This window comes from Lissotriton vulgaris, chromosome 2_2, assembly GCF_964263255.1.
Source record: "Lissotriton vulgaris chromosome 2_2, aLisVul1.2, whole genome shotgun sequence".
Classification (NCBI taxonomy): Eukaryota; Metazoa; Chordata; class Amphibia; order Caudata; family Salamandridae; genus Lissotriton; species Lissotriton vulgaris.
Genome location: NC_141688.1, coordinates 56635428 through 56648223, shown reverse-complemented (window position 1 = coordinate 56648223; position 12796 = coordinate 56635428). Strand labels below are relative to the sequence as shown.

Below are 12796 nucleotides of genomic sequence, written 5' to 3'. Positions count from 1 at the left end.
ATATGTGTGCTGCACCTGCAGCACACATAGAAAGAGAAAAGTGCCTCTGAGGATTGTTTTAGTGCAGGAAGATGTTGCTTCCTCCACAAGAACAATCCTGCTTGTAATGTAAGCACCCTTGCACCAGGCCTGTGTTGGCACCAGACTGCACACAGTGCATCAGCATAGAGAGCAGGAATGTTCCATATCTTAATAAATATGGTGCATTCTTGCTCTTCTCATTTGATGCAGCTCAGCAAGAAGTCTTCCTGCATTGCGTCGAATCTTAGTAAATCTGGCCCTTTCTGTACGTTGAAGTCCGCAGACTCACCATCAAGGTATTGAGTCACACGATGTGGAGGCGATAGCAAGGCGCTTTCATGTGACTTGCCTTTTAGGTGTACCAGTCCAGTAAATGTGACACTACAAGTATATATTTTTTTCCATAGGAGCGGAGCATTTGCGGAGTCAAATGTACAAGCAACAAGAAGAGCCTGCCAAAATATTGAAGGGGCGGCCATCGTCTCCACACTTCCTGTCGTGCCCTGTGGTTTCCCACCATGCTACATACACATGGTTGCAAAATAACAGCATTGCACACAGTTGTCTATTGGACCACACCTCTCAACGGTGCATCCATCTCATTGATAAAATGACAGATGAAGACGTTGGAACCTACGACTGCATTTCTGAGGAAGGTGGAAGCACTCAGATTATGGCGCAATACAGGATGGAGCACGACCACGGCAATGTGGCGCTTGTCTCTGCATGGCTTGTTGTGGCTCAGGTGATGGCGTGCCTTCTACTGCTCCACTAAGATGTCACAGGAAAGGCCTATCTACATTTAGCTTCCCCAGGCTCCAAATGGGTACCAGACATGGGGAACTAGATTCAAGTTTAAAATGGATGGGCTAGTGGTAATAACTGCCTCGGGCTCCTAGCCAACCATGCTGTCTAAGTCCAATGATTCTTAAGTCTCAAAAGTGGAGTATTGGCTGAAGCTAGGTATGAGAAGTAAAAAAAAAAAAATAACAGATGGATGCTAAAAAGCATAATTCCATTCCTCGTTCAGTTTCTATACTGTGATAAACTGTGGTTGCTTCCTAATAAGTCTGAATGTAAGTACTCTGCCAGCAAAGTTTTCATCCAGGCACTTCTCCTCTGCACTTTATGGGATGTGGTCACTGCTCAAGCACTTTGCTGAGTGCGTAGTGGCCTCAGGATTCGTGAGCAGATTGTAATGCAGTCTTGTGTATCTCTTTGTCTGTTTATTAACTGCACAACATTCAGGGCTGTAGGAATGATCTTAAAGGTAGCCGCTCTTCTACAAGTAGTGATACAGTTTGTTGGATATGACCAACGAGTCGCATGTAAGAGTCTATGAATAAGAAGTTGGTGGAGCAGCGATGTGACTTTTGTTTGAATGTTTAAGAGTTGCATGATGTGAAAAGGGTGATAGCTTGTCATTGGATATCTTTACTGATAAATCAAGACATGCTCCGCTGCACTGTAGTAATTAAAATCTTGACCCATCTCATTACTTTACAAGAGATCTACAGATGTCAAATACAATCCCATCTATGTGATAATGATTCAGAAAAACAAGAACATTGTTTAAACTTAGTTGTAGATGATGAAGGAAAGCAGGAACATTGATTGCCTTATCCCATCCTCCCACGTAACCTAACTCAATGGTAAATAAACCAGTGTTGCCATATAGACATGTCTATTTAGTTCAGGCCTGGAAGTACCTCAGGGACCTGTCTATGAGATGAATGGGACCCCATCATTAGTGTAGGGGGGGGGGGGTGACGTTTTCTGACGCTGCGCAATGCACTGAGCCATAGTTAAAACTTGCCTGCATGGTGCTGCAGGTTATCCCATGGACATCCAGGAACAGGCAATCAGTTGCTGGTGAGAGTCACAGGGGACATCTATAATGTGGTACAATTCAACTAGTTGCCTCGATTAGCCCTTGTGTCACCGAAAATGTTACCCGGTATTACTGAAGGCGCCTTTCTTTGCACATTCTAAATGCTGGCAAAGATATTGTCAAGTGCAAATTGTAGGAAGTTGTAACTTTGCAAATTCTTACTTTTTAAATCTCTCTTTTATGCAATTTTTACTTCTAAGCTTAGCTGCTAACACCAGCGATGAAGGATTAACCACTGGTTTAAAGAAGTTTTGAGTCTGTGATTGCGCATGCATGTAAAAATGTGAATCTGAATGCGTGTATGTATGAATGTTTTTACGATGGTATGTATGTACGGATGGTCCAGATTAATTTCTGAGCTCATCATGCTTTTTTATGTTTGCAGAAAAACTTTGCGATGAGCTTGTTACTAGATGTAAATAGTTGAACACAATTTTCAAAGAGCAGTATTAGGTGTTAGGTCCACCATTTCCGTAGGGTAAATCAACCCAGCACATGATGCAACTAGCATCCCAAAGTGATTGCTGTTGTGAAGTGGCTGAAGGGTCCAACAGATGAAACATTCCAGCCTTTTATGATGTTCTTACCCAAGTGGCATTATGTGGTTTGAATCAGGGCCATCATTAAAAAATGCCTTTTTGTCTGTAACATCAGAAATTAGTATATGATCGCAAAGCTGGACATCATCACAACATTGATTAATTTATTTTTTAAAGGGAATAGTGAATAAGGCCCACAAGAGGCTTTCCTTGGCAGAAAAATATTTTCTAAGGGCCCGATGTAGGTAGTCAAATACCGTTCGGTAACGGCCGAAATTCGGTAATTTCGGCCTTTGCCGACCGGTATTTGGAAAATGAGACGTAGGTGGGCATTTTACTGGTTCTGTAATTTACCAAATCGGTATTTTATGGAATTGGTAAATTACCGATTCCTTAAAATACCAATTCAGTAAATTACCGATTTTGCTATGTAGGGAGCACTCAATTGAGTGCTTTTCCCCTTTTAGGATTCGTTATTTACCACCAACTATAAGTTGGTGGTAAATAATGAAAACCTTGGAAAAAGCATTTTTTTTGCTTTTCCAACAGTGCCATGTTGCAGACATACATGCCCTTAGGGCATGTATGTCTGCAACATGTGCACCCATACACAATAGAGGGGTGCAACAGGGTGTCAAAGTAACACCATGCCATCTTTCAATGTTTCCCCCTTTTACCGAATCGGTAAATACCAATTCGGTAATTGGCATTCATTCCTAAGGACCTCCAGGCCCATAGGAATGAATTACCGAAACTTACCGATTCAGTAATTTTTTCGGTAAAAATACCTACATCCCATTTGCCTGTTCTTAAATACCGAATCAGTATGATTCGGTATTTAGGAATCGGTAATCTGGGATTACCTACATCGGGCCCTAGATCTTTAAAGGCAGCTCAGTGGCAATCTTTTTCCAAAAAAGCTGGATGAACTATAAAAGAATTAAGGTAGGTTCCAGCCAAGGCTCCCAACATCTTAGGAGTATGGAAGACCGCCAATGAGCTTGTTTTTTAAGGAAAGAATGCAGTTGGGTTTGACCAGTCTGAGATGTAGCATCAAAAGAAGCTGGCTACAACATGTGTGCTATACTAGGGCCGGTGCATACAAATGGATCAACCATTCTGGCTTGGTTCACACTATAGAAGTACCATGTAGATACACACAAACAAGATAAGTCTGGAATCTTACCATAAGAGCAGAGAATGTCTTAGGAGACAATGACAAGGGAAGTGGAGTGCTGACTAGAAGACCAAGATGGAGTAGAAAGAGAGCAGACAACTTTTAAAACTTAAAAGGTAACTATCTTCTAGAGACAGTGGCCTTAGCACAGGAAGATGTTTAATGTGAACATACAGAGAAACAAATCTTTGAGGTCAGTGTCCATCCTCAGCACACATTGCCACCCACATAATGATAGTGATGGAGCCGTACACCATTTGCATACGGATTGTACCATCTTCCGTGTTAAATGAGTCCTAGCTGTTGTTTTATTTTCTATCTTGTATGTACATTTTATTCAGTTGATCGTGGTATGCTGATTTGTGATGGAGAAGGAGTAGGGAGTGGAGAGGAGAGGGTGAATGGCGGAGTGGCAGCATCTCTCATGGAAGCGGTGCAGATGCTTTTGCCCCGATATTACCTGGGAGACAGTGACGGGATTGGAGGTTTGAAGTACATTTGTATGTGTGTGTGTGGCTTAGATTCATGGAGTGAGAAAACAACCTTATTAAATTGACCGTTTGCACACACTACCCATTTGTAGACTATTTTGAATGGTGTTACTGTTTTGGAATCTGTGAGGCAGTAAGCAGTGATTTCTCAAGTTCTTTAGGCAACATGATGGTTTTGCTCTGCAATTTGACTGTTGCGCTCCTGTAACCAATGTGTGAATGTACGTTTATTAATGACAGTTCCATGACCTGCCTCTCATGATTAGTGAATACGTCCTCTCCACACTCAACGATGATAATAAATAGAATCTTATAGCCTTTATTTATTTTTATATAACATGTATGTACATATATCTTATGAAGAGTGTGTAAGGCCAGGAGATGCATGGTTCTCTGCTTTCACATCAGAGGTAGAGAGCAAAGAGCTCGATGTTCCCCCAGCTGGACGTCTTTCAAAGAGTGAGTCATGAAAAGGTTTGCAGATCCACGTTTGACTTGGTTGATATTGTATTACTGAGTCGAAGGAATGAGGTACTTTTTCTTCTGGACATCAAACTTGGAGGCTAATTAGTAGCGATCATGCTACTTAGCACATATGCAGATCAAGACCATGGACTGCTAAGAAAGAACTGCCAATCCACCAATCAGGACACTGCTTTCCTTATAAAACAATCAGCAGTGCTCACAGACAGGATTTTGTAAATCGCTGTTGTCAAGTATTAAAATTGTGAAAAATGTGATACTTTCTTCTCCTCACAAAGTTTTGCCCATGAGCCCAAAGACTGTCTGCTTGCCTGTTGCAAGTGAAAGCCTCACAATTGTTTTCTTTTATTAGCTTTCATTAGATAACAATGACTATTTCTTTCTGTCTTTCTGAAAAAAAACAGTATTGATTTTATCGTGAAGCCCACCTTTTAGTATTTTATTTTTCTTGTAACACAATTGTATTGCTATTTATTTGTATTCTCTGTTTTTTAAATCTGCATTAAAACGAAGCTATTTTTGATAATCGCCGTCTGAGCTCTCTGATTTGTGTGCCTGTTGTATTTACTACTTTTTACAGGATGGTGGGTGCTATTGCAGGGAATACATTCTCGAGACTTTGAATTTAGTATTTGCAAGTGGGGCTGAACTGGAACTGTTTTTTGGCCAATGAGACGCTGCAGATTTGCTCTGAACCCACTATTTCTATTTTCCAGGGAAGACACACATAATGACCCACATTAATAAATGTATTGTGCTAATTATATATGTGTGTGTCCGATACTGTGATTGCAATTTGGAGGGAGCTTAATCTGCCGCTGACAGAGTCGATGTGCTTTAGACAGATGATGCGCTAGCAGTAGCATGGATGTATGTTCCTCTGTTAGGTGAATGTGTCACCTCCGGTGTTTTGCCGGTGAACGGAGGGATGGACTTGAAAACATCCTGGAAAAGGCGTAATACATAAGGCGGCCTCCCCGCAAGGTACGTGTAGGGGCTCTGCCAGGCTCAATCAGGAGCACTCTGGCCTGAGTGCTGTGCTGAGTGGGGTCTGCGGGGGACCTGTATTACACCCCTGAACACACCTTCATTGTGTAAATCATGGTATTTTCTTGAGAAGTGAAACAGAATATCAATTTTAACACCTTCCATCCAGCGCTGCATTCTGCAATCCTGCTAACGCTATTCTCACCCTGTAGAAGGCCCTTGCGGGTGTCGGCAAGCACACACACGGGTGAGCAACATGGGTCCTCAGATACATCAGAATTAAATGTTCTACAGATTTGATGTACACCTGATATTTGTTTTCTGCTCCAAGTAACAAGAAATCTTCTGTGAGGAAAATCAGGTAGCAATGAGGCATTACCAGGGGAATCATTTGTGCAATTACATATTCCCGATGTGCACCTCACAAGATGGTGCTGCCTACCTGGCATGCATAAGGGGGGAAGTGTGTCATCACGATACCCTGAGAATACCAAAGAAACTCAAGGAAAGGAAAACTCAAGGAAAGGAAAAACACAAAGCAATTACCACAAACATAAACAGACATGAAGCAACGGGCTCAGGAATGGAGCAGGAAGACCAGGATTCAGAGTGATGAAGATTACTGGTGAGTAACTGGGCATTCCCGGAGTTATTAGTAACTCTGAGGGACATAGAAAAATGAGGATTTCAGTGGGCAACCATAATGACTCTCCAGGTGCAAGAATATGCACGAGTTTCATCATCCCGGCATATTTGTAATCATTTTGCTAAAAAATAGTAACTAACATGCCATATTGGCTAAACCACGCTCATAAATTCCCAGTCACTGATGCCGAACGTATACTTCATGTCTGCCCAGACTCTTGAGGCAAACACCACAACCCACAGTACAATTCCACATTTCTGATTTTGCACCCACTTGGGCCAACAGATATAACACAATGCTACTTCACATCGTAGGTCCTCACTTGCCTGGGATTGCCTGTGCAGGCAAAAACCCTGTTTTTTTGCCAAAGCAAGAATTACACATTTTATGAAAATCCTGGCCACACATTCACCTGCTAAAATGCTGCTAAAATCCTGTGGAGGGTTATGTTAACCTAAAACTGCCCAGGATATGAGAAAATAGAGCGGAAAACAGGCCCCTGACATTGATTTTCACACATTATGCCCCATTCCATATGAACCTATGGAGTGACTACTCATAAACCCATGGTAATACTGGCCTCAGTATGACTGATATCCTGCAGTTGGTAATTGCGGCTCTGATACTACAATTTGGAGTTAGGAGTCAATTCGTAATGATGGCCACATTGTTGAGTCAACATGTTGGTCTAATGGAATCCTTTGAAATGCTGTGACCAAGTTACTCCCCCCACAGTCCTGTAAATATTACATTTCTCTCCCTTTGAAGGCAATCCACTCTCCACCTACCTCTCACAAATCTGACTTAGCACCCTTGTTTGTTCTTATCAAATACATGAAAATATTATCCTACTATATGACGCATGGCTCGTTGAAAGACTGAGGAGGCCGATGCCCGTCTAATGTACAGCCACTGGAAGTGAATGAATCCACGCTCATCAACAAACAAGGTGAGGTGTCTTCAAGGTGTTTTGTAGGTATGTGGTCATTATATGTGGTGAACCTGCAGAATGGTGTACAGAGTCCAGGGTAAAGACACAATGAACATGCCACTGGAGTGGTAGCTTGTTTCTAAGGCGAAAGTGGATAGTTACTACATTTATTTATTTATCTATTTATTTATATAGCGTCAGCATCGACTCCCTGAGGTGTATCTCTACGCTGCGGATAGGCAACTGAAAAACTGAGGGACTGGATCAGGATCAGAGACAAAAAAGGAAGGTCTTAAGGTGCTTCCTAAACTGGAGGTGGTCAGGGCATTGTTTCAAGTACAAGGGGAGCTGGTTCCAGAAAAGAGGACCAAGGTGGGAGAATGCCTTTCAACCCAGTTTTGCCTTCTTTACTCGGGGGACCATGAGTAGGGATTGGGTTCCAGAGTGGGGGGACCTAGACGGTGTGTACGGCGTGAATTTCTCTGCAAGATAGGCGGGCCGTGATGGTTTAAAGCTTTGTGAACAGTACAACAAACCTAAACTTGACCCGCTCTCGTACCGGGAGCCAGTGTAGCTGATGGAGGAGAGGGAGAGAGGCAGTCCGGGGGGGCATTTAGGACCAGTCGTGCCGCCGTGTTCTGGACTACCTGCAATCTGCAAAGCGAGGACTCATTGGCCGAGGACAAAAGGGCCATTGGAGTAGTCCAGGCGGCTCAATATCAGTGAGTGCGCTGTTTGTAAGGCGAGGCATTGTGTGCATTGACAAGTGTTGTTTTGCTTAACGCAAGGGGACAATTACAGCGAGCATACTGTTTGTTGTCATCATCATGAGTAGTTATCTAGTGTTTTTACAGATCGAACACAGTGTAACACTAGTTTATCACGTATGTTGAGGAACCACATTCCACCGGCAGTTTTTGTCTGGAAGTGGTTGGGTCTTCGTATTTTGAGTTACTCATTCTTTGTCTAAGGGGGTTTTGGTGTAGTACACCTTTAAACTCCACTCTGCACAGGAGTGTGTACTCTACTTTAGACATTTGCCCATGCTGTAGTTTCCTGAAATAGGCTGATGATGGCTATATCGGCACCTGGATGGTTGTTACAATATCATCTGTGTAGGTTAGTCAACATCGTTGTCTATGAGTTGATATACAACTGATTTTCTTACACAATATTTTTAATATAACATCTTTAATAATATAGGGTGACCTGATGGTTATAGAACCCTAAGACATCAAATATACAGTAGACTTTGTATACTGCTATGGGCAGGTAAATGAACGTGTGAACATTGAGATATGTAGCCATCTTCTGAGTTATCAAACTTTGAACATGGTTTTATTATCTTTTTTACCTTACAATACAGAGCGGTGCCTCATTCCCTGACCGGATGCCAGGTGAGGTGGGGAGTGCTCCCGCATAAAGACGGGTTATCAGAATATCCTTTCTTTAAAAAATGATGTTCCAATGTACACTTTTCGGTACAAGATACATTGATGAGTATCTTGGGCAATTATGATGTTGCACACATGTAGAGCATTTCTAACAGTCACAATTCTTGAATGGTTTTAGAAAAAATTACATAAATTCTTTCTTTTTTAGGACTGTATTTGACACTTCTGTGAAATCTGGTCAAAAACGTAGGAATCACAGGTGAATGTAGGTTGTTTCGAACCAACCACTTTAGTGTGACAGTACCTACATCTATACTCTTCACTATTTGCAGTAGCAAGATTACTGCTAGGTCCTGATGAAAGCCTTGATCAGACTAGGATCAAGGGCTGAAACATGTAGACCTGCCATTGATTTGGACCACTGCAGTTATATGTTCAAACTGCATGCGCACTGTTTTCTTCTTAACACCTGGACAGTGCCTAATAAAATTGTTCAGTGTCCCGGTAGCCAATTTTAAAATCACACTTTAGTCACTTACTTTTACATGCACTGCAACTATCACCTTTATTAATTATACATGCTCCACTTCTTTGGGGATCTTAGTTGATTCCATCTTACATTACCTCAAAAACATCTGTGAGTTCCCTTCCTCTGTTGAGAAGGTTGCAACCCTCGGTTGTGCTAGGTTTTGCAAGCAAGAGGAGGTCCCAGATGATGAAGCATGCCACTTCGGTGGGTGATGGGATTCCGTCCTCTTCAAGAGGACTTCTTCAATCAATTCTGTTTTTCTTTCTGTATAATGCTCAGTTTATCTAGACCCACGGTTCTTGTTGTGTTATTTATGGCTCAATATCAGTGCCTGTGTCAGGGTCTTCCGAGTGGAGTCAGGTAGCAGGGGAAAGACTAGGCGTAATGGGCCCAGCATATGAAAGCAGGAACCAGCTGTCTGAGCGGCGTGCTCCTTCAGGGTGAGAGCCTGGTCCAGACGAATGCCTAGGATCTTGACAGTGGAATTGAGGACGGGGGGGGGGGCCAAGGCCCACAGGCCACCAATCAGGTGTCCATTGTAAGGGTGCGTCTCCAAAGAGCATGATTTCTGTCTTTTCCGCGTTGAATTGGAGGAAGTTACATCTCATCCAATTGCAGATAGCCTTCATTCCAGAAGAGAAGGCCAACTGTACTGATGAGATAAGTTTATTGAAGGGAAATAGCAGCTGTGTATAGTCGGCGTAGGAGATGGGAATCAAACCGCAAGTTCTGAAAAGGTTGGCCAAGGGAGCCACACAGATATTAAACAAGGTAGGGCTCAGACATGAGCCCTGAGGAACTCCCTTGGTCAGCTTCACAAATGCCGAATGATAAGGGCCAAGGTTAACGGTCTGGGTCTTGGAGGAGAGAAAGCTCATCATCCACCGGAGGGTGGAGTCTCTTAGTCCAATCTCTTCCAAACTCCTGAGCAGTATCTCATTTTTTTTTTAAAGTAATTTTTATTTTAGGCATACAGTGCTCAGACCAGGAGATACACAGTCATGACATTTCTGCGACACGTTATCATCAAACATTCTTCGTCATGATATACACAGCCTGTGGACCCACAACCCGGAGGTCGGGCGACAGCAAATGATCGATCTGAGTGTTGTCTGATTGCGACGTTTAGGATCAATTGTTTTCGCATTAAAGTGTGCATGTCTACTTTTCTGTCCTAACTTAACTAAACTATAAAACCCCTTCCTTACCCCGTCCCTGTATAACTATTCCCCTCCCCTCCACTCCCCCCTCCACCATCCGCTCATAGGGTCCTGAGCAGTATCTCATGTGACACCGTGTTGAACGCGGCAGAGAGGTCCAACAGCACCAGAATCATCAATTGGCCCCTGCCTAGGTTCATCCTGATGTTATCTGTGACCGCTAGCAGGGCTGATTCGGTGCTGTATTTGGGTCTGAAGCCTGACTGGGAAGAGTCTAGCCTTCCAGTGAGTTCGACCTGGTCGGACAGATGTTTTTTGATGTGTTTCTCTAGGAATTTGCTCAGGAGAGGGAGAAGCGAGATGGGATGGAGATTGGAGAGATCTGTCATAGGGGCCTTGGAGTTCTTGCGGGTGGGCATAACCTGTGCCGCTTTCCATTCCAGGGGAACATGACCCTCTTTCAGAGAGAGATTGAGGGGGAACTCTATGGAAGGGGATATTTAATAGTACAAGGAAGCTGCAACTTTAGCCGGAATGATATTTAAGGGTGAACCAGATTTTACGGTACGTGACAGTGCTTAAACCTCTTCCAAGGTCACAGTAGGGAAACTCTCTAACATCTGGATGTTTGCCTGTTCTGGCAAATCTTGAGTTAGGGCGGCCGCAGGCTGGCTCCCAAATTAAACTATTTTATTGTATATAAGATCTACTTTCTGAGAGAAGTATTATGCGATGTCATTGCAAAGGGATTGTGAGGGGGCCTCTAAGTTATCACAAGCAGAGGGGTTGATAAAAGACTGTAGAAATCGGTAAAGGGTTTTGGGGGCGTTACCAGCTTGGGCTAATTGAGATGCGATATGAGCTTTCCTTGTGGCCTTGATGTTTTTTATGATAGTCAGAGAGGGAGCCTTTATACCTGTCTTTGTCCCTCTCATCAAGGGAGCAACGCCAGCGTCTTTCAGGTTTTCTGCATAATTGTTTTTGAGTACATCACAATGCAGTGTTCTTCAAAGCAGTAACTGTAAAGCTGCGAAAGTATATCAGTCTGATGGTAAAATAAACACAGATCCAAAGTCACAATCACACTGGGTACAGCCAGTATGCTAACCTGGCCTGTGAAAATATTGAGCAGTGTAGTAGTTTCAGTTGGTTTCAGGTTCAGGAGTGTACTGAGTTGGTAGGGTCAGAGGTCCGGTATTTATACCCAGTTGTGCCTTTGAAGTGGGGTTACTTCAAAGAAGGGTCTTTGAAGTTTGCAGATGTCCTTTCTTCCTGCTCTGGCCCCGGACTCACTACATGGGGGTTATGCAGCTCTTTGTGTGCAGGGAGGGACCAGCCAATTCATGTGTAATGGTGAGGCTGTGCCCAACTCCTCTCTCCCTTCCTCCCGAGAAGGTGCATGAAGTCACATCCAGCCTTCCTTTGTGGTGGACTGTCTGGAGGGAATACACAAAGTGAACTGTCACCCAGCCCAGCTAGTGATCAGAGACAGCAGCAAATAGCTAAGAGCTGGAAAACGTCCAACTTCTAAAAGTGGCATTTTCAGAATGGTAACCATTAAAGAAATGTTGTCATTACTATTCCAGCGGTACTAAACATGACAACTCTACCTTCTGTCAATTAGGAATTCCTGCTTAATAAATGTAATAGGAGATCCCCAATATTAACCTAATAAAATAAAAAACGTACCTTCTCGCAGCTTCCTCGCCACTTCTCTCCTCCGCAGTGCCCCATTGCAGGCCTGAACAGGAAACACACCCAGGCTTCTAGTCAGCCAATCACAACACTGCCTTAGCAGCGCTGTGATTTGTCTGAGCACAATGTTTCTCCTCTTATACGCTAAATGGGAGCCAGGGCATGTTCTCCACGCAGGCTGTAATGCAGCCTGCATGGAGAACTTGCGAAGTGCACAAGACTGTTTAGCCAGCCTGAGAGGGCCGGCCAAGCAGTCATTGCAAGCTTAGGAGGGTGCTACTACTCGACCCCTGCCCCCACCCCCTCACGCAAAGCTGCAGAAGTAAGAGAAAATATAATTATAATAAAGCAAGCTATCATTTTATTTTCTCTTTTTTTCGCTGCTAAAAAGCAGTGGAGGTGATGCTCCTGTGAAAGGCTAACATGTCGACATGGCAGTGAAAACTTTTAACACAGGCTCTGCAGTGGCATGCCTGAGGCATATTTAAAGGGCTACTTATGTGGGTGGCACTATCCAGGCCACAACTAGCATTTGATTTACAGGCCCTGGGCACATGTAGTACACTCTCCTAGGGTCTTACAGATGAATTAAATATATAAAATGTGGATAGGTCAATGAAACAATGTTTAAGGGAGAAGCACATGTACTTTAGCACTGGTTAACAGTCTTAAAGTGCACAGAGTAATAAAGCCAACAAAAACGAGGTTAGAAAAAGAGGAGGAGGAAGGCACAAAGCTAAGGGTGGCCCTTCAGAGAGGGCCATTTTCCAACACAGAACAACACCAATGTGCTTTTTCTTTTAAGCAAATTGCGTGCTATTTATTTGCGCCAGCTGGTGCCTTGTTGTTTCT

At 43.3% G+C, this 12796-nt stretch overlaps 1 protein-coding gene across 1 annotated transcript in view; it reads left to right on the top strand.

Annotated features, from left to right (window-relative positions):
- SEMA7A (semaphorin 7A (JohnMiltonHagen blood group)) overlaps nucleotides 1-5128 on the top strand; it is a 199206-nt gene extending 194078 nt beyond the window's left edge. Inside the window, exon 14 of the mRNA XM_086959280.1 lies at nucleotides 429-5128. Within this exon, the coding sequence (XP_086815406.1) occupies nucleotides 429-796 (368 nt within the window). The 3' untranslated portion in view covers nucleotides 797-5128. The remainder of the gene's footprint in view (nucleotides 1-428) is intronic.
- The last annotated feature ends 7668 nt before the right edge of the window (nucleotides 5129-12796 follow it).